The 22484-nt window shown below is 44.0% G+C and overlaps 1 protein-coding gene across 1 annotated transcript; it reads left to right on the top strand.

Moving 5' to 3' along the window:
• The first annotated feature begins 10480 nt into the window (after positions 1 to 10480).
• On the top strand, positions 10481 to 13506 carry LOC147331575 (uncharacterized). The gene is made up of 7 exons (XM_086294386.1): positions 10481 to 10604; positions 10876 to 11163; positions 11254 to 11562; positions 12001 to 12096; positions 12434 to 12508; positions 12739 to 12794; positions 13207 to 13506. The coding sequence occupies exons 1-7, from the start codon at positions 10481 to 10483 to the stop codon at positions 13504 to 13506; spliced, it is 1248 nt and encodes a 415-aa protein (XP_086150512.1).
• The last annotated feature ends 8978 nt before the right edge of the window (positions 13507 to 22484 follow it).

Below are 22484 nucleotides of genomic sequence, written 5' to 3'. Positions count from 1 at the left end.
GTTAGTACATGACTTAATAATTGATCAACAAATCGATTTACTCTGCCTTACAGAAACCTGGTTGCAGCAGGATGATTATGTTAGTTTAAATGAATCAACACCCCCGAGTCATTCTAACTACCAGAAACCTCGAAGCACAGGCCGAGGGGGCGGTGTGGCAGCAATTTTTCACACCAGCCTATTAATTAATGAAAGACCAAGACAGACTTTTAATTCATTTGAAAGCCTGATGCTTAGCCTCGTCCACCCCAGCTGTGAAACTCAGAAACCAGTCTTACTTGTTATCATCTATCGTCCACCTGGGCCTTACACAGAGTTTCTATCTGATTTCTCAGACTTTATATCTAATTTAGTTCTGAGCTCCGATAAAATAATTATTGTGGGTGATTTTAACATCCATGTAGATGCTAAAAATGACAGCCTCAACATGGCCTTTAATCTGTTATTAGACTCAATTGGTTTCTCTCAAAATGTAAAAGAACCCACCCACCACTTTAATCACACTCTAGACCTTGTTTTAATATATGGCATAGAAACTGAACATTTAACAGTGTTTCCTGAAAACCCTCTCCTGTCTGATCATTTCCTGATAACATTTACATTTACAATAATTGATTACACAGCGGTGGAGAGTAGACTTTATCACAGTAGATGTCTTTCTGAAAGCGCTGTAAGTAAGTTTAAGAATATAATCCACCCACTGTTATCATCTTCAATGCCCTGTACCAACACAGAGCAGAGCAGCTATCTGAACGCTACTCCAACAGAGGTCGATTATCTTGTTAATAATTTCACCTCCTCACTACGTACGACTCTGGATACTGTAGCTCCTGTGAAAACTAAGGTCTCTAATCAGAAGTACATGACTCTGTGGTATAATTCTGAAACACGTACCCTAAAGCAGATGACTCGTAATCTGGAGAGGAAATGGCGTGTCACAAATTTAGAGGATCATCATTTAGCCTGGAGAAATAGTTTGCTGCTTTATAAGAAAGCCCTCCGCAAAGCCAGAACATCTTACTATTCATCACTGATTGAAGAAAATAAGATAAGATAAGATAAGATAACCTTTATTAGTCCCACACGTGGGAAATTTGTTTTGTCACAGCAGGAAGTGGACAGTGCAAAAGTTATGAGGCAAAAATTAGAATACAATAAGAATAAATACAGTACACAACTGTACAGAATAGAATAAAATACTATATACAGTAGAATACAATAAAATAAATATACAATAAGATAAAAATAGAATACAAATACAAATACTATATACAACTGAGTAAAATACAACGATGACAGAAAGGATTATTGCACTTAGTATTATTGCATATGTATGGATGTGTGTGCTTGATCAGTTAAAGTCTTTATTATGGAGTCTGACAGCAGTGGGGAGGAAAGACCTGCGAAATCTCTCCGTCCCACACCGTGGGTGCCGCAGTCTCCCACTGAAGGAGCTGCTCAGTGCTGTCACAGTCTGCTGCATGGGGTGGGAGATGTTGTCCATCAGGGATGACAGCTTAGCCGCCGTTCTCCTGTCACTCACCACCTCCACTGGGTCCAGAGGGCATCCTAGAACAGAGCTGGCCCTTCGGATCACCCTGTTCAGTCTCTTCCTGTCCCCAGCAGAGATGCTGCCGCCCCAGCAGACCACGCCATAAAAGATAGCAGAAGCCACAACAGAGTCAAATAAGAACCACCCCAGGTTTCTCTTCAGCACTGTAGCCAGGCTGACAAAAAGTCAGAGCTCTTTTGAGCCAACCATCCCTTTAACGTTAACTAGTAATGACTTCATGAACTTCTTCACAAATAAAATTTATATCATTAGAGAAAAAATTACCAATAATCATCCCACAGATGTAATATTATCTACAGCTACTCTTAGTACCATTGATGTTAAGTTAGACTCTTTTTCTCTAATTGATCTTTCTGAGTTAACTTCAATAATTACTTCCTCCAAGCCATCAACGTGTCTTTTGGACCCCATTCCTACAAAACTGCTCAAAGAAGTCCTGCCATTAATTCTTCGATCTTTTTTTTTTATTAATTTTTTTAGCCTGTCCCATTTGGTTCTTTAGCCGTCAGAATTGTTGTCTGAAGACCAACAAGGATACCCAATGGATTTACTTTGCCAAATGGATCATCGTGGCATTGCCGTATTAGTCCATTTGATCGACCTTTGTTTTTATTATTTATTATATTTTATTTTCAGATGTTACAGACGGGACAGACATGAGTGAGGGATAGGAAAGGGAGAGAGAAAGAGGAAGGAAATGAAAAACAGAAGGGGAGAGGGACAGTGAGAAAAGGGGCGAGAAAAAATCTCCTGGATCACCTGTTGAGAGAAGAATAGAAAACAAGCAAAAAAAAACAAAAAACTAAAGCAACATACTAGACACAACACCATCACATTAATCTAGCTAAGTGTAAACAGCAGTAAATACTAAATATTCAATGTCGCTGTGCAGCACGCAGGACAGACAGCGCACAAAGTGCTTTGAAGTAGCAGCCAAGGAAGGTGTAATTTAAGTCTACGAGCAGTGAACACCCGTGTGCATACCTGTGTGGATCAGCGTGCTTGTATTCAAATGGTTTCCACATGTAATGGTCTGCAGGAGGATGTAGCGAGCCATAGCCCCGTCCCCCAGGGCATGAAGCAGGCATGGAGGAGATCCAGGCCCCAGACATCCAGAGGCCCCAGAGTGCGAGAGCCCGATCTTAAATATGATCAACCTATCTCTAATGATCGGCTATGTACCACAGGCCTTCAAGCTGGCTGTAGTTAAACCTTTACTCAAAAAGCATCTCTAGACCCAGCAGTCTTAGCTAATTATAGGCCAATCTCCAACCTTCCTTTCATATCAAACATCCTTGAAAGAGTAGTTGTCAAACAGCTAACAGATCATCTGCAGAGGAATGGTTTATTTAAAGAGTTTCAGTCAGGTTTCAGAGCTCATCACAGCACAGAAAAAAAATCTTCTTATGGCCTCTGACAGTGGACTCATCTCTGTGCTTGTCCTGCTAGACCTTAGTGCAGCATTTGATACTGTCGACCATAATATCCTATTAGAGCGATTAGAACATGCTGTAAGTATTACAGGTACTGTGCTGCAGTGGTTTGTATCATATCTATCTAATAGACTCCAGTTTGTGCATGTAAATGGAGAGTCCTCTTCACACACTGAGGTTAATTATGGAGTTCCACAGGGTTCAGTGCTAGGACCAATTCTGTTTACATTATACATGCTTCCCTTAGGCAGCATCATTAGAAGACATAGCATACATTTTCACTGCTATGCAGATGACACCCAGCTCTATCTATCCATGAAGCCAGATAACACACACCAATTAGTTAAACTGCAGGAATGTCTTAAAGACATAAACACCTGGATGGCCGCTAACTTTCTGCTTCTTAATTCAGATAAAACTGAGGTTATTGTACTCGGCCCTGAAAATCTTAGAAATATGATATCTAACCAGATTCTTACTCTGGATGGCATTACCTTGGCCTCCAGTAACACTGTGAGGAACCTTGGAGTGGCTCAAGAGTTAGGAGTTCGCCTTGTAATCGGAAGGTTGCCGGTTCGAGCCCCGGCTTGGACAGTCTCGGTCGTTGTGTCCTTGGGCAAGACACTTCACCCGTTGCCTACTGGTGGTGGTCAGAGGGCCCGGTGGCGCCAGTGTCCGGCAGCCTCGCCTCTGTCAGTGCGCCCCAGGGTGGCTGTGGCTACAATGTAGCTGCCATCACCAGTGTGTGAATGTGTGTGTGAATGGGTGGATGACTGGATATGTAAAGCGCTTTGGGGTCCTTAGGGACTAGTAAAGCGCTATATAAATACAGGCCATTTACCATTTTTGACCAGGACATGTCCTTCAACGCACATATTAAATATGTAAGACTCCGTTCTTCCATTTGCGCAACATCTCTAAAATTAGAAATATCCTGTCTCAGAGTGACGCTGAAAAACTAGTTCATGCATTTATTACTTCCAGGCTGGACTACTGTAATTCATTATTATCAGGATGTCCTAAAAACTCCCTGAAAAGCCTTCAGCTGATCCAAAATGCTGCAGCAAGAGTTCTGACAGGGACTAGAAAGAGAGAGCATATTTCTCCTGTTTTGGCTTCCCTTCATTGGCTTCCTGTTAAATCCAGAATTGAATTCAAAATCCTGCTCCTCACATACAAGGTCTTAAATAATCAGGCCCCATCTTATCTCAATGACCTTGTAGTACCATATCACCCTATTAGAGCACTTCACTCTCGCTCTGCAGGCCTACTTGTTGTTCCTAGAGTATTTAAAAGTAGAATGGGAGGCAGAACCTTCAGTTTTCAGGCCCCTCTTCTGTGGAACCAGCTTCCAGTTTGGATTCAGGAGACAGACACTATCTCTACTTTTAAGATTAGGCTTCAAACTTTCCTTTTTGCTAAAGCATATAGTTAGGGCTGGACCAGGTGACCCTGAATCCTCCCTTAGTTATGCTGCAATAGACGTAGGCTGCCGGGGGTTTCCCATGATGCATTGAGTTTTTCCTTTCCAGTCACCTTTCTCACTCACTATGTATTTAAGACCTTGTATGTGAGGAGCAGGATTTTGAATTCAATTCTGGACTTAACAAGAAGCCAATGAAGGGAAGCCAAAACAGGAGAAATCTGCTCTCTCTTTCTAGTCCCTGTCAGGACTCTTGCTGCAGCATTTTGGATTAACTGAAGGCTTTTCAGTGAGTTTTTTGGACATCCTAATAATAATGAATTACAGTCGTCCAGCCTGGAAGTAATAAATGTACGAACTAGTTTTTCAGCGTCACTCTGAGACAGGATATTTCAAATTTTAGAGATGAGAGTTGCGCAAATGGAAGAACGCAGTCTTACATATTTGTTTAATATGTGCGTTGAAGGACATGTCCTGGTCAAAAATGACTCCAAGGTTCCTCACAGCGTTACTGGAGGCCAAGGTAATGCCATCCAGAGTAAGAATCTGGTTAGATACCATATTTCTAAGCTTTCCAGGGCCGAGTACAATAACCTCAGTTTGATCTAAATTTAGAAGCAGAAAATCCCAGTGATTATTTGCCATTCACTTTGACACCGACACATTACTACCTTCTTGATCTGTGCAAAAACAAAGTTTGAATCTAATCTAATCTAAGTTTATGTCTAATCATAAAAGTAGCTACAAGTTCTATTTTCTTAAACAAATATAATTGCAATACCTGCAATATGTACAAAAGTAACAAATCTAGCTCCTCTAGATGCAGATGTGCACACGAAGCAGAACAGGCCAGCTCTGGCAGTCTCGACTGGTCCCATTTTTCAGTTGCCCTATTCGGTTTCTAACAAATGGTCAGCAGCCAGCTGGAGCTTAAGCAATCATAACACACAGTGGCGGTCCTAGCCTGTTTGGCTCCCTGGATTGTACATTAACATAAAACTGTTGTCGGAACCACACACACACATGAAGTACATATGTGTATGCATTGTATGCAAACGGCTACCAAACAGCCATCATAATACATCATAGAATGAGAACAGGACAAATCAACAATTGACAAGGACTAATTAATATTAAAATCATAATGTTTGGAGTTTAGTCTGTTACTGTTGCTATATTTACCATTTCTTCTTGGCGCAACTGTAACGCACATTATTTAGGGATTAATATTAAAGTATTCTGATTCTGATTGTTTCAGGATGAGCTGCCATTATCCATTGACACATCTGCTTGCATCTTTTGCTCGTTTCTCCTCCTCTTCTTTTCTCTTTTTTCTAAACTGAGCACCTGATGACTTTGAACTTGTCTTGTCCATCTTCCATTGGTTTTAATTTCGCACTCCAGTATGAACACAAGTCCCCCAACTCCAGGATCACCACAACATAACCTAATAGACCTACTGTCATGGACCCGGGCCATGTGGGCCCGGTATTCTCGGTTTTTGAATGTTTTGTATTTCATCCCCTAGTCATGCCTTGGTTCCTAGGTTCTTCTGTTAAGATGTTCCTTATTTGGTTACCTCCTGTGTGCCCCTGTGTAACTGTGAGCCCTCGTGTTTTATTCCATGTCTTCCTCAGCCCGTTATGTCTGTGTTTTTCCCCGTGCTCTCTCCTCCTGTCTGAACCTCTGTGTACTTCCTGTTTGACTCTGCCTGTCTCCCGTCAGTGTTATGTTCACCCCGCCCTGTCTCATTATGGTTATCTGTGTCAGCTGTGTTCCCCGTGTGTTCCCCGTGTGTTCCCACTTTCCTCGTTAACCCTCTGTGTATTTCTGTCTGCGTCTCCCTCTGTTCGGCGTCGCGTTCTCCCTCATGTTGTGTGGATCTTCCTGTGTCTACCTGCGAGTGTTAGTTTACTTTTCCCCAGTTTAGTTTTGTATTTCCTGTGTTCTGCCGTGCCAGCATTAAAGCTGTGTTTCTCGAGTTCATCCCCGTGTCTGTGAGTTATCCATTTGGGTCCTCCTCCTGCTTGCCACACAGCGATCCATGACAGAAGAACATGACCAGTAATGGACCCAGCAAACTCCGTACGGAACCGGCAGCGTGCAGACTCCGCCTTCCCTAACGAGAGGAGAAGGCAGGAGGCTCGGCATGCCCGGGAGCACGAGTCCGCCTTTTATGGGACTCGATTGGCTCTAGGTGGGCCGCGCAGCCTCCAAACTGCAAACGCTGCTGCCTTTTCCCCACATCGTCCCACGGCGATAAGAGTTGGAGGATTCAGCCTATCGCCTGCCACAACTCCTCCGGCCTTCTCAACTTCCGGTTCACCTCCCCAGTCGCCGCACATGTCCTGCGCAAAGAAGAGGGTTACTCGGCGGCCGAGGAGAGATTTCGTGCCTCCGACAAGCAGCCTATCCCCGCTGCAGTCCTTTGCGCTCTTCCTGGGACTTCCACGCTCGGAGCTGCACAAGCTCCCGGTCACGTCATCGGCTCAGCCAGCCGACATCTCCGAGGTGCCTGCGCCTATAGCCTCGGGAACTCACGGCACAGTTCCCCGGAAAAAACGGCGCTCACGCCGCCGCCGCCCTAAAGTTATTGAGCAAACTCCGGTGGTGAGTGACTCTGACTGCTTCTTCGATGCTACTTCCAAGTCGGACCGGCTCGGACAATATCCTGCTCCTGAGCCCGCCGTTTTTCAGGTCCGTAGCACATCAGAAACTAATAATAAGTTTGAATATGACTGTGTTTCCAGGCCTCATAATGTTTCTAAGTTCACCTCCGCACCTGTTACGCACGAGACTGAGTTCATTACCCCCCTAGAGACTGCCGTTCATGCTGAATTAAAGAATTCTGGCGCTGTAAGTTCCATGCGCGTCATCCCAGAGGCCATTAACTCCGTGTCTGGTAATTCTGGGTCTGTTAATTCTGGTCCTGCAGTGCCTACCCTCACGCCCGTGTTTGAGAGCGACTATGTTTCCTGTGCTCCTCCCAGGTCAGCTGCATTTAACTCACAGACCGTAGAGAAGCAAAGGACCGTTTTTGAGCCGCATACTTATGAACAGCACTGTGAAGTTAACAGTTCTGCGGTCTCTGTACCTGCTGAGTGTGAGACTGTGAATGGTGTGTCTCCACTCCTAGACTATGCTGCTCTCCAACCTGTATATTTAGAAACGGTCTGTGTGAATGCTCCTGTGTCCGCAACGGATCCCTTTGTGCTCGGTATTACTGACTCTGACTCTGCTAAACCTGGATCTTCCTGTGCTATGACTGTTTTAGAGACTGCTACTCCTAACATGGACAGCTTAAGGCCTACAGAGTTGCCAGGAGTGACTCGCCATGAATCTCTGTTTGCTAAAACTGTGTTTGGCTCCACTAACTTGATTTTCCCAGTGTCTGTTACTGCTCCCGAACTCCGCTCTCCGCCTCCAGTTCCTGTAACCAGGGCAGCGCGGGCCCAGCTCTCCCTTGCACCCGTATCAGCTCCTCGGGTGAGGGTGGCTGAGGTCCAGCTGGTCCCTGCTTCTGTCCCCAGCCTGGCAGAGGCTCCGTTCATCCCGGCTCCCGTACCTGCTCCTCGGGTGGGGTTGATGGACACCCAGCCATTGCCTGTGCCTGTTCCGGTTCCCCGGGTGAGGTCAGCCGTGACCCTGCCGACTCCTGCACCCGTCTCAGTTCCTCGGGTGGGAGCGACAGAGGTCCAGCTAGCTCCTGCTCCTACACCGGCCCCCAGGGTAAAGGCAGCCAGAGCCCAGCTCGTCCCTGCACCCGTATCTGTTTCTCGGGTGGGGATGGCTGGTGTTCGGCCAGGCCTAGCACCTGTTCCTGTTCCCAGAAGGAGAGCAACCCAGAGTCAGACACCTGCTCAACCACAAACGCAACTACCACTTCAACTGGCTTTACTATCCATAACACAGTCAGCGATCCATGACACCTACAGCTTAGTTCACAGATTCACTTTGTCTAAGGTGTATTTCTGGGATTTCACGCAACCCAGGATTCAAATCATGAATACATAATGGGCTTGGATTTACATCATTATAAATGAAATTTGCTCTATTTGGAAGCAGCCGCCCCCCCTCCCCTGTGTGAGACTTTAAATCATCAAACTGTAAATTATAAATTTTAAATTGTTATTGATGCCTTTACCCCGAGTCCTAAAGAGTATATTTATTTTCTTACGCTTCTTATATTTATTGTTTGTTTACTTGCACTGCTGTAACTGGAGCCTCGTCGTCTCGTCTCTCTATATACTGGATTGTATGTAGCAGAGATGACAATAAAGTTTACTGTGACTTCAGCAGCGAGCACGCGCACCGAGGGCTCTTGCGCTCACTTTTCGTGTATAGAATTTCGAGAAAACATCGGCGCAAATTATAAGTCTGTATCATGATGTCTGGTGTTTTCGTGTTTGTTGGTTTGTTTTTATTTTGTTTTATTTTGCAAGTTGGTTATTAGATGCTGCCCCCGCCGCCCCGCCCTCTCCTCTCTGTGCAGCAAGCCGCAGGCGCACCTCACAAACGGAGGGCGCCCTTACTCCCAGCAAATGGGCGACAGAAAACCGATCGGTGCCTATGCCATTCCCAATATGCGCTGGCTGATGTTGGAGCAGCATAAGTACGAGCAATTTTTTATTTTGCCGATGACCATGATGCCGCCCCCCGCCACGATGCCGCCCCGGGCAACCGCCCGTGTCGCCCGTATCAAAAACCGCTACTGATAACACAGAAGAACAAATGAACACCACCACCCTGAGGTGTGGAGCAGTGAAAGAAATGCACAAAATTATAACCTGGGTCATAAAACTGTCTTGCAAATCCAAACTGGGAGCTGGTTCCAAAGAAGAGGGGCTTTTTGTGCTCCTGCCTTACTTCTGCCTTCTGTCTTTAGAATTATTCACCACATGTAAATCATTGGGGAAAATATGCTTCACTGTGGGAGAGTGGTTAGAGTTTTGCAAAAAGATTCAATAATATTTGCAAATTGTGTCTAACTATTGGAAAACTATTGCATGTCAAGAGTGGTTCTGTTTCACAGACCACTTATTTCCTGTTTGGTGCTAAAAGATGTAATGTATAAGAGGAGGAGTGTATGCTTAGAAAGTGCAAAGGGGAAGTACAGACAGAAAGTCGGAAGACTAAATTTTGACCAACAGACCAGAGAGACAAACTAACTGCAGATAAATAAGCCTTCAAACCCAAACCAACACGATGAAGTTACTGCTAATGCTCATCCTCCTACTTATATCAGGTGAGGAGATCAGAATACATATGATGCAATAATAATAACTATGTTGTAAATTGTTATGTTATGCATTTTTAATCTCTTTTGCATCATTGCCTCGAACAATTACCATTAATATACGATCCTCCTTCTGTGGAATTTGCCTGCAGGCCAAGCCTCTTCTGCTTCGACTCTGTTTTTATCTTTAGTCTTTACTCTCAGAGCTTTAAACACCACAAGACTGCAGCAGAAACTGATGAAATACTCGAGTATAATCAATCAGATTCTCCAGTTTCGTAATGATTGAGTTTTGATATTGATAAATATTTTAATTCACGCAGCAGCTTTCTGTTCTGGATTTAAATGCACTAAGTTTATTACTATAATTTAGAAGCTATTTTCAGTTCTTTTAAATTATAGTAACAAACCAAAGTAACCAAATTGTTACTTTAAGCTGTTAAACAGCTTTGTGTCACTGCTTGTCTTGATTGCCAATGTAGGGTCAATAATTCTAAATAAAGAAAGATACTTTGGGTGTGATCAACTCGCGTAACAGTGCACGGCCCAGAACTCACGCAACTCATATGACCAGAAATAGAAGAAACGTTTAGTATTTATATTCTGGATTTTTTTTTGTTACATTTATATAAAAAAAGATGATTGATGATGATGATGATGTCTTTAAGATGATTGCATCAACCCCTGTGATTATCTTACAATGACTGACATGATGTGAGTGTTTGTCTTTAGATTGTGAGTCAGAAACGAAGAGATTCACATCAGAATGGACCGAATTCACCTGCAACTGTCAAAAAACACCTGGAAAATGTCAAATGGTCCATGTAGCTGATCGTAGCTCAAAAACTGAAAAAAAGACTCTCAGAGTAATCCTCAAACAAGATGAGAACAAGGACCCCAAAAAGAATGATGACAAAAAAAAACTGCAATTTAAACTTGGTAAGAGACTCGCTTTAAAATTCAAGTGTTTTTATTTGTTGTTTGTTTGTTTTTACTGTATAAAACAATATTTTTATAAGAACCATCAACAATGAAAAAGACAAACAAAAAAGCTTCCAATAGTAAAAATTTTATCTGCCAATTCAAGAAATTACACTTATTATTAATGCACTATTTATTTTTTTAGAGACATTTTATTTACTTACTTGCTCATTTCCTACAACCATTTTGTTAGAATTGTTTACGTTTTTCTTTGTTGTTTTCTTTGCAGAAGAAAATGGCTGTCCAAAGCAATTCAATCAAACTGCATACAAAACAGCTAAAACCACCATCAGATGCGATCATCCTGAAAATAAACCTGAGTTGTGGTTTTTCTGCAAAGAGAAATCTTCTGTCTGTAACAACATTTTATCAGACAGAATATCCTTTCACACAAACACATACAGTGTCTCCATCAGTAATGTGTCCAGTGAGGACAAGGGTGCCTACTGGTGTGGAGTAAAGTTCACTGAGAACAATCATCATGTCGCACTAACAAAAGTAAAATTGAAAGTCGAAGGTGAGTAAATTCACATGTTCAGCCCCCGAGGTCTAAATTTTAGGAAATGGCACAACTAAAATACTGTCTGCTGGCAAATTCTTTCTTTAGAGATTAAAAATTTCAAAAGAAGCCCAGTTGTTGGACAGAACTTCACTTACTGGTGTAAATACGACCAGACTGTCTCCTCAACAACAAAGTTCATCTGTAAGGGAGAAGATCCATCCATATGTCAAGCTCTCATAAACACCAGCCAGCCTGGTATGAACAACAGGTTTTTCATGACTGATAACATAAAAGAGAAAAACATCACGATAACAGTGAGAGAAGTAACATCAGCAGACAGCGGGACGTACTGGTGTGGAGCGGAAACAAAACAACAACGCAGCAACAAGTTCTTCAACAGACTGTCCCTGACAGGTGAGACGTGCTGTTTTATTCTGTGGCTGTCATCTGACCCGTGGTCATTAAGCACAAGACAGACATATGTTTTTTTTTACCTATTTTATTATACATTATTCATAATAACTAGAAATAAACTGTATGAACCCTTAAACTGCTTACTTACACAAACATAGTAACATACAAAAGTTTTATATGACAGGAAGCTGTTTGAGCTTTAAGATAGGAAAATAATAATAATAACTGTTTTTTACTCTCAGCAACAAAGCACAACGTTTTAAAAAATTACCAAGATGAATTTTTAAAAAGCTGTGACATTTAAGCAAGAGTGTCAATTTATTAACAAAACCATCCCACCAGAGATCACAACACAAGAAGAAATCAAAATAACAAACACAAGAAAAAACACTTTTAATTTGCAAACTTCAACAGATATTTTTTATTTTTTGCTTTCAGTACAACCAGCACCACCTTCATCCGCTACCCCTTTAACTACAACAACCACCACAACTGCTGAGAGTCATGGTGTGACAGTAGAGCTGGAGACAGATGGTAAGTCTGAAGATGTCCACGTTGTTTAGTTTTACCTTTTAACATCTGTAAAACTCATTTATTTCCTCAGGACATAAAGTTATGATACATGTGCGTGTTTTACATTTAATTTATGAATTCTATCATATGTAACATGAACCAAAGGCTCTGCTGCGAGTCGTTGTGAGATGTGTGATACACCCTGAAAATTCTGCTGTTCATAAGAAATGGGGAAGTTTCAAGATGGTCACACGTATAAAACATTCACATTGTTTTTATACTATTTTCTTTCAATTGTTCAACAAAGACAGTTTGAGACGTTTATGATGGAAATGTTTATTCTGGTTTTGTGTTGCAGTCATCTTTGGGATTACCACTGCTGTGATCATTGGCGTGGCTGTGTTTCTGATCGGTTTCTTCCTTATTTACAAACGTGAGAACATGCATTATTGCACATCATGAAACACAACTATATACAGGCTATTTTTACCCACATAAACACACCCATGTACTTCTCTATTTGTAATGTCTACTGCTAAAATTTCAAGTTAATAATAGTTTGAAAATTTCTATTTAAATCACACTGAACAAAACCAAATTACTAGAAAATACTCAACATGTGATTTTGCTTGTTCCCTAATTTTTCTTACTTGTTTCTGCCAGGAGTTTCATGTACAAAAAACAAAGGAATTAGTGCATCGCTGCAGCACGTCAAAGAGGTTAGTGTGAAAATGTCTTTAATATAACTGGTGCACAGAGTCTGACCCAGCAATCATGGATAATTGAACAGAGCTGCACACACGCAGATGTCGGCTTACAAAAGTGTTCTAGTCAGGCGTCTCTTGTAAAGCTTCAAATGTTTTTCACATTATTGCAAGAAAGAAAAAAATGCTTTAATACATCTGAATGACAATTAAATTAATAACAGCAACTCAACACATCACAACTGAACTTCTTTGAGAATAATTTCAGAAAATATTTAAACTACAGTTTGAATTTGCTAAATTACATAATAATTTTTAATATATATATATATATATATATTCTGAGTATAATTTGCATGTATATTGTTAATTTTTCGGATGCTATGTGTTGTTTTTTAACTTAATTTTTCATCGCATTCAATTGCAGGACTCTGCCTATGAGGAAATCCAGGAGCGCCTCCAGACGCCAGGAAATGCAGTGGATTCGATTTATGTCACTGCCGGCATGCACACAGATGTCACCTCAGTACATTACTCTACCATCAACTTTCAGAGCCACTCTCGGGAAGCTGGTGGTGAGGAAGTGAATCCCAGCACGTCTGCCTGTGAATATTCTACTGTGGATTTCAGAAAACGTCCAGATAACTCAACCATCACTCAAGCATCCAGACCAGCAGAGGAGAATCTCTACTCAGCAGTCAATGAGCTAGAGCAAATACGAAAATAAGATCAGCTCTGTCAGAAATTTCTAGATGATTTCAGCATTATACATCCAACTTGTAGAATTAGTTTTAGTGAAAATGTGTTAATGTGATGTTATGATTAAATAACGTTAAATATGACTCAGGGGTTCAGCAACTTGTCTTAGGATGTTGAAAATTTGGTTCAGAATGAAGAGTTAGTAAAACAAACTGTAAAACTATGTAGCTGCAAAAACCGCGTATAACCACGAGGAGAGAGAGATAGATAGATAGATAGATAGATAGATAGATAGATAGATAGATAGATAGATAGATAGATAGATAGATAGATAGATAGATAGATAGTTAGTAGGGGTGCAACAATACACAAAATTCACAGTTCGGTTCGATACTTTGGTGTCACGGTTCGATATTTTTTTGATACAAAAAAATGTTCATGACTTTTTAATTATTATTTTGATTAGTCAGTCTAGACTCAATGCTTGAGGTAGTTAAGCTGAGTGATAATGTTGTGTGTGTGTGTGTGTGTGTGTGTGTGTGTGTGTGTGTGTGTGTGTGTGTGTGTGTGTGTGTGTGTGTGTGTGTGTGTATATATAGAATAGCCTTTATTGTCATTGTACAGAGTACAACGAAATTGGAGTGCCACTCCCTTGGTGCAAGTTTCAATAATAAATATAAATGTAAAATATAAAAAGTACAAAAAAAACAATCGTAAGTACTCAAACAATAGTATGTACAATATATACAGGATAGCAGCATTAATATAATGACAGTATGAATAGCAGCATAATATAATGACAGTGACGGTATGGAATAGGTTCAATTGTTTTTGTGCTTATTTACTACGGTGATAGCTCTGGGAAAGAAGCTATCCCTGAATCTGTTTGTCCTGGTTTTATGTGACCTGTACCGTCGGCCTGACGGTAATAGTTCAAACAGTTGGTTGCTGGGGTGAGAGTGGTCCTTGATGATATTGCCAGCTCTGCTGAGGTACCGAGAGTTTGCAGTGACCTCCAGGCTGGGCAGAGAGCAGCCAGTGATCTTCTGGGCTGTGTTGATGACCCTCTGCAGTACTTTCCTGTCTGCAGCTGAGCACCCTGCATACCATGTTGTTATGCCGTACGTTAGGATGCTCTCTATGGTGGCTCTGTAAAATGTCACCAGCAGCCTCTCCTCCAGGTTGTTCCTCCTGAGCACTCTCAGAAAGTGGAGACGCTGCTGGGCCTTTTTAACCACCGCTGTAGTATTTGCAGTCCAGGAGAGGTCATCAGATATCTGCACGCCCAGAAACCTCATGGAGTGTACCCTCTCCACACAGCTCCCGTGAATGTAAAGTGGGGCCGGGTCTGCTCTGCTCTTCCTGAAGTCCAAGATAAGTTCTTTAGTTTTCGTGGTGTTCAGTTGGAGGTTGTTAACTGAACACCACTCAGTCAGTCTGTTGACCTCATCTCTGTAGTCGACTCCTCCCCCCTTGAGATGAGTCCAACCACTGTGGTGTCATCCGCGAACTTTATGATGGTGTTTGAGAGATGGGTAGGGGAGCAGTCGGATGTGTAGAGCGTAAACAGGAGGGGACTCAAAACACATCCTTGTGGAGACCCGGTGCTGAGTGTGATGGTGCTGGACCGGTGGGGGCCGAGTCTGACAGACTGTGGTCTATTTGTCAGGAAGTCCTTGATCCAGAGGCAGATGGGGGTGGAGAGTCCCAGGTGAGACAGTTTCTGGACCAGGATCTCCGGGATGATATGATTGAATGCTGAGCTGAAGTCCAGAAAGAGCATTCTCACATAGCTTCCTCGGTGCTCCAGGTGACTCAGCGCAGTGTGGAGCGCTATGGTGATAGCGTCCTCGGTGGAACGATTTTTCCTGTAGGCAAATTGGTGGGGGTCCAGAGTGGGAGGCAGACCGGCCCTGATGTGCTGACAGACCAGTCTCTCAAAGCACTTCATCACTACAGGCGTAAGTGCAACAGGCCTGTAGTCATTTGGGCTGGCCACAGCTGTCTTCTTGGCGATGGGGATGATGGTGGAGGTTTTGAGGCAGGGCGGGACGGTGTTTGATGACAAGGAAAGGTTGAAGATTTTAGTGAAGACTCCGGTCAGTTCGTCAGCACATGCTCTGAGAACCTTTCCATGTATTCCATCAGGACCTGCCGCCTTCCTGGGATTCACTGACCTTAGAACACACCTCACTTGGTGCTCCCTAAGTGTTAGTGTGCCAGTGCTGGGGGCGGGTGGAAGTGGTGTGGCAGCTGAGGGCTTGGTCGTCTCAAAGCGGGCGAAGAAACGGTTTAGATCCTCAGCCAGTGAGGCATCAGTCCTAGATGTTGCCTGGTTATTGCTTCTGTAGTTGGTAATGTGATTGATCCCCTGCCACATTTTTCTGGGGTCGTTGTCAGCAAAGTGATCTTCAATCCTCCTCCTATAGGCAGCCTTAGCTTTCCTGATGCCTCTACTCAGGTCTGCCCTGGCCGCCCTATACGCAGCCCTGTCCCCTGACTTGAAGGCAGTGTTGCGGCTTTTTAGGAGGGATTGCACTTCGCTATTCATCCAGGGTTTTTGATTTGGAAACACCCTGACCCTTTTGTTGACGGTGACATTGTCAACACAGTTCCTGATGTACGAGAGTACAGTGTCCGTGTACTCCTGGAGGTTGTGGCTGGAGAATAAATCCCATACAGTTGTTGAGAAGCAGTCCTGCAGTTGAGAAAGGGCTCCTTCAGGCCAGGTTTTTATTGTCTTTGTCTGGGGCTTTGTTTTTCTCAGCAGGGGGGTGTAGGTGGGGGTGAGGGACATGCAGAGGTGGTCAGATCCAGCCAGGTGGGGGAGGGGTGTCGCTCTGAAAGCATGCCTGATGTTTGAATAGACATGGTCCAAAGTGTGTTCTCCTCTCGTAGCAAAGTCCACGAACTGGACAAATTTAGGAAGCACAGTCTTTAGGCACGCTTTGTTAAAGTCGCGGGCGACAATAAAAACCCCATCGGGGTGGGCAAGCTGTTGTTTGTTTATGGTGTTGAGCAAGAGGCTGAGAGCCGTGCTAACGTTAGCATCCGGCGGTATATAAACAGCTATCACAATAACTACTGTAAACTCCCTCGGGATGTAAAAAGGTCTGCACGAGACTGCCAGAACCTCCAAATCAGGAGAACAGTGTGTGTGAATGATCCTGCTGTTACAACACCACTCGTTATGCACGTAAACACATAGCCCCCCTCCTCTGCTTTTACCTGAGTTGCTGTTTCTGTCATGCCGGTGTAGCGTGTGGCCTGCTAACTCGACTGCAGCGTCGGGAATCAGCGGGTGAAGCCACGTCTCCGTAATAAGAATAATGCTGCAGTTACATGCAAAGCTTGTGTTGGCTATCTGTAGCTCCAGTTCGTCAAGTTTGTGGGTGATGGATCTGGCGTTCGATAGGAAAAGGCTCGGAAGTGCTGGCCGGTGTGGATGTTTGCGTAGCCTAGCGTCTGAGCCCGACCGGCATCCCCTCTTCTGCTTTCTTTCCCTCCGTCGCCTTCTACGCTTGCTGGGCGGGCAGACCATCCACGGTGACCCTGGCGGTCTCGCTATCTCCACCAGGATGTTGTGTGTTCGCTGATAGTCGCCAGAAACAGACAAACTATATTTAAAACCTAGGTCAATTAGGTTCTGGCGACTGTAAGAGATGGCGGCGTTGCAAACATTCAAAAATATCCACATTAAAAGTAAAAACGAGCACCAAACTGGAGAGCTAAGAGCCGCTGCACCCGTGCGCGCCGCCATCTTGCATCTTTGTTCACATGTTATATGTGTGTGTATGTGTGTATATGTGTGTGTGCGCGTGTGTGTGTTTATCAGTCCAGTCCCTTTTTGTTGAGGAGACGGATGGCTTGTGGAAAAAAGCTGTTGCACAGTCTGGATGTGTGTGCCCGAATGCTTCGGTACCTTTTTCCAGATTTTTAGGTTTTGTATTGTTGATTGTAATTTATGCTTAGAAATATTTAACCATATATGCTTAGAGGTGTATAATCAATTGTGTAGTGATAGGATGTGTGATCTTTAGCAGGCTGCAAAGGCTTGGTGTGTATTCCACACTGGAATGCACACCTACATCCTGGGAGCATGGGAAGAGGTCGTACCTTGTTTTATTGTTTTATGGTAGGATTAACGTAGTTGAGTCTAAGTGCCTTTTACATATAGATGAACTGTTGGATTTTCCAGACCAGCAGGTTAAGGGAAGTTGTTTATGGGGTCACACTCTGACCCCCCACACACACACACACACACACACACACACACACACACACACACACACACACACACAGTATTCTTTGTTCACATGTATACCTATGTAAGATGTTATATGTTAATGACCCTATGCATGTTCATGTAACCACAATAAAAGGAGTGCTATGGGGAACCTGGCTGAGAGTCTGACGGAGGTCAAGTGGTGGAACGACACTTGGCTCCAGGCAGGTCTCCCTCATGCATGAGTAACAAGAAGAACTTTGCCTACTTGGTGTTCAATGCTTTTGCTGTGTTTTTTAATTGTCTCGTTCCAGCGGTGGGCCTGTGCTAGACGGACCCAACACAGATGGTAGGAGTGTGAAGAGTGTGTGAGAGGGGTGTGTCCGATCAGCCACAATGCTGGTGGCTTTGCGAATACAGCGTGTAGTGTAGATGTCCTCAATAGAGGGGAGAGAGACCCCGATGATCTTCTCTACTGTTCCCACTATCCGCTGTAGGGTCTTGCGGCACAGTTCCCAAACCAGACATTGATACAGCCACTCAGGATACTCTCGATAGTTCCTCTATAGAAGGTTGTCAGGATTGGTGGTGGAAGCTGGGCCCTTCTCAGTCTTCTCAGAAAGAAGAGACGCTGTTGGGCTTTCTTGTGCAGGGAGCTGGTGTTGAGGGACCAGCCGAGGTCCTTCTCCAGGTGGACACCCAGGAATTTGTTGCTGTCGACGATCTTCACAGAGGAGCCGTTGATGCTCAGCGGTGAGTGGTCGCCTCGTGTCTTCCTAAAGTCAACAACCATCTCTTTTGTCTTGTCAACATTCAGAGACAGATTGTTGTCTTTACACCAGTCCGTTAGCCTCTGCACTTCCTCTCTGTACGCTGACTCGTCGTTCTTGCTAATGAGACCCACCACGGCCGTGTCATCAGCGAACTTAATGATGTAATTCGAACTGTGTGTTGCTACTGTGTGCATCTTCTGCCCATCTATAAAACTGTCTTAAAACGAGAGAAGACAAAGACTAAGGATGTTGACATATGGTCAGAAGAATCTGTGCTTACCTTGCAGGAATGTTTTAAGTGTACAGATTGGGAAGTTTTTATTCAGTCTTGTGGAGATGATCTCGACGCTTTGGTGGATGTTACTAGCTCTTATGCAGTATTTTGTAAAGACATGATTATACCCCGTAAGCGCGTTAAAATTTACGCTAACAATAAGCCATGGGTCACTAAAAGTGTCAAATCCTGTTTAAGGAAAAAGAGACAGGCCTTTAAAGAGGGGGCTGTTACCGATTTTCAGACAGCCACCAAGGAAATGAAAATCGAGATCTTGAAAGCAAAACAGAGCTACAAAAACCTTCTTGAAAGCAAATTTGCTGCAAAAAATTTGGGGTCTGCCTGGACTTGTATGAAAACCATAGCAGGGTTTCAAAATCCCCAGAGCAGCAGTCAGGTCATTTTAGATGGTTTTAATTCAGACAGAGATTTTGCAAATGCTTTAAACATGTTTTATGCTCGTTTTAGTTCTTCTGATTTTAGCGAGGATATTTTGGAACTGAAACAGAAACTGAGAGATATTCAGCACTTTATCATTGAACTCAGCGATGTTAAAAAGGCCTTTCATACAGTCAATGTGAATAAGAGCCAGGGTCCTGATAATATTAGTGGCCGCCTAATTAAATCTTGTGCTGATGAACTCAGTCCTATATTTCAGGTTATTTTTAACAAATCCTTGCAAACACAACATGTGCCCTCTCTTTGGAAAGAAGCAGTCGTGGTTCCTGTCCCTAAATCTAGTCGTCCAAAAATTCTAAACGACTTCAGGCCTGTTGCCCTCACTTCAGTTGTCATGAAAGTCTTTGAAAAAATCATCAGAAATGTGATTATGAAAGAGACTGAAGGTCAGCTGGATCCAATGCAGTTTGCATACAGGCCCAACAGAGGAGTGGAGGACGCACTTTTGACTTTACTAAATCTAATTCTTAAACATGTAGAGAGTAAAGGGACTTTTGCAAGACTTCTTTTCATTGATTTTTCTTCGGCTTTTAATACAATACAGCCCCATATTTTAATTAAAAGACTTTTAGAACAGTTTGAAATCAGGAAAAACCTGGTGGGCTGGATTTTAGATTTTCTAACTGACAGGTCACAAAGAGTGAGAATAAATGGGGTTCTGTCTGACCCAGTGTTCTCCTCCACAGGTTCTCCTCAAGGGTGCGTCCTATCGCCCTTATTATTCACTCTCTATACAAATATGTGTCAGGGCAGACATGAAAACAGGGTCATTATTAAATATGCAGATGACTCTGTTATCAGAATCAGAATCAGAATCAGAATACTTTATTGATCCCTGGGGGAAATTATTTTTTGTTACAGTGCTCCATTTTAAACCAACATTAAGACAAGACAGACAATACGCTAACTAAGAATAGTACAATATATACATATATATATACATACATACATACATACATAAGTCACTTATAAATAAATATTTGGAAAAGAAACATGTGTAGTTGTAGCAGCAACAGTGTGTTAAGTGGATGCGTTGTACAGGGAGATGGCCACAGGCAGGAATGATTTCCTGTGTCGTTCAGTGGTGCTTTTCGGTAATCTCAGTCTCTCACTGAACGAGCTCCTGTGACTGACCAACATGTCATGGAGTGGGTGGGAGGTGTTATCCAACATTGTCTTTATCTTGGACAGCATCCGCCTCTCCGACACCACCTTGAGGGAGTCCAGCTCCATCCCCACAACATTGCTGGCCTTACGGATCAGTTTATTAAGTCTGTTGGCATCTGCGACCCTCAGCCTGCTCCCCCAGCATGCAACAGCATAGAGGATCGCACTGGCCACCACAGACTCATAGAAAATCCTCAGCATTTTCTGGCAGATGTTGAAGGACCTCAGTCGCCTCAAAAAATAGAGACGACTCTGGCCCTTCCTGTAAAGTGCTGTGGTGTTTTTAGCCCAGTCCAGTTTATTGTCAATGTGTACTCCAAGGTATTTATAGTCCTCCACAATGTCAACACTGACCCCCTGGATTGAAACAGGGGTCAAGTGTTTCCTGGTCTTCCTGAAGTCCACGATCAGTTCCTTGGTCTTTGCCACGTTGAGCTGCAGATGATTCTGCTCACACCACGTGACAAAGGAGTCGACCACAGCCCGGTACTCTGTCTCATCATCCCTGCTGATGCATCCAACCACCGCAGAGTCATCAGAAAACTTCTGAAGATGGCATGTCTCTGTGCAGTGGCTGAAGTCTGTGGTGTAGAGGGTGAAGAGGAAGGGGGAGAGGACAGTCCCCTGTGGTGCCCCTGTGTTGCTAATCACCTTGTCAGACACACACTGTGGGAGACGTACATATTGTGGTCTTCCTGTCAGGTAATCAACAATCCAGGACACCAGAGAAGCATCCACCTGCATCGCTGCTAACTTATCACCCAGGAGGGTCGGCCTGATGGTGTTGAAAGCACTGGAAAAGTCAAAAAACATGACCCTCACAGTGCTCGCCGGCTGGTCCAGATGGGTGTAGACACGATTGAGCAGGTAGATGATGGCGTCCTCTGTTCCGAGACGAGGCTGATAAGCGAACTGAAGGGGATCCAGATGTGGTCTTACTATGGGTCGCAGCTGGTCCAGGATGAGCCTTTCCAGGGTCTTCATGATGTGGGAGGTCAGTGCCACGGGCCTGTAATCCTGGGGGCCACTGGGACGAGGCGTCTTTGGTACAGGGACGAGGCATGATGTCTTCCACATCACCGGGACCCTCTGCAGACTCAGATTCAGCATAAACAGTTTATGAAAGACTCCACACAGCTGGGGGGCACAGGCCTTGAGGACAAGGGGACTCACTCCGTCTGGTCCAGCAGACTTGCCTGAGTGAAGTCTCCTCATTTGCATCTCAACCTGGTATTGAGTGAAGGTGATGGGTGGGGGAGGGGTGTCAGGAATCTCACAGGAGGCAACATGTGAAGAGAGAGGCTGGCACAGTGGTGTGGCTCTGGATTCCAGGCTGACTGCAGGTGAGGTTGTGGGGGTGGGAGCAGACACTGTGGTGTCGAATCTATTGAAAAACAGATTCAACTCGTCGGCTCTATTCTCACCTCCCTCAGCTCCCCTGCTGTTGGTTGGCCTGAATCCAGTGATGGTCTTCATGCCCCTCCACACCTCTCTCATGCTGTTCTGCTGGAGTTTCCACTCCAGCTTCCTCCTGTAATTGTCCTTAGCCTCTCTGATCTTGTCCTTTAGTAACACCTGGACCTTCCTCACCTCCTCTTTGTTGCCCCCTCTGAAAGCCCTCTTCTTGTTGTTGAGGAGGGCTTTGATGTCCTTAGTCACCCACGGCTTGTTATTTGGGTAACAATGAACAGTCTGAGCTGGAACAATGGAGTCGGTGCAGAAAGTTATGTAGTCTGTGATACACTCAGTAAGCCCATTGATGTCCTCGGCGTGAGGCTCACAGAGTGTTTCCCAGTCGGTCACCTCGAAACAGCCCTGTAGTTCCGCTATTGCCTCCTCTGACCACCTCCTAACAGTCCTGGTGGTCACAGGTTCCCTCCTCACAATTGGCACATAGCGGGGGGTGAGGTGAATCAGGTTATGATCTGACCTACCAAGTGGGGGGAGGGAGGAGGAGCTGTATGCATCCTTGACGTTAGCATACAGTAAGTCTAAAGTTTTCTCTCCCCTGGTGGGACAGTCCACATATTGTTTGAATGTTGGTAGTGTATTGTCCAGTGATACATGGTTGAAGTCACCCGAGATCACAATAAAGGCACTCGGGTGCT

Source organism: Aulonocara sp. 'chitande type north' Nkhata Bay, linkage group LG5, assembly GCF_057382095.1.
Source record: "Aulonocara sp. 'chitande type north' Nkhata Bay isolate Kocher_YH1m ecotype deep benthic linkage group LG5, A_spYH_male_GT1.1, whole genome shotgun sequence".
In the NCBI taxonomy this organism is placed as follows: Eukaryota; Metazoa; Chordata; class Actinopteri; order Cichliformes; family Cichlidae; genus Aulonocara; species Aulonocara sp. 'chitande type north' Nkhata Bay.
This window is presented reverse-complemented; position numbering and strand designations above follow the sequence as displayed.

Coding starts and splice junctions, on each gene's coding strand:
- LOC147331575 (XM_086294386.1), top strand. CDS start 10,481: ATGGTCCATGTAGCTGATCGTAGCTCAAAAACTGAAAAAAAGACTCTC. Junction 11,563..12,000: donor CAACAGACTGTCCCTGACAG/GTGAGACGTGCT, acceptor TTTTGCTTTCAG/TACAACCAGCACCACCTTCA. Junction 12,795..13,206: donor CGCTGCAGCACGTCAAAGAG/GTTAGTGTGAAA, acceptor ATTCAATTGCAG/GACTCTGCCTATGAGGAAAT.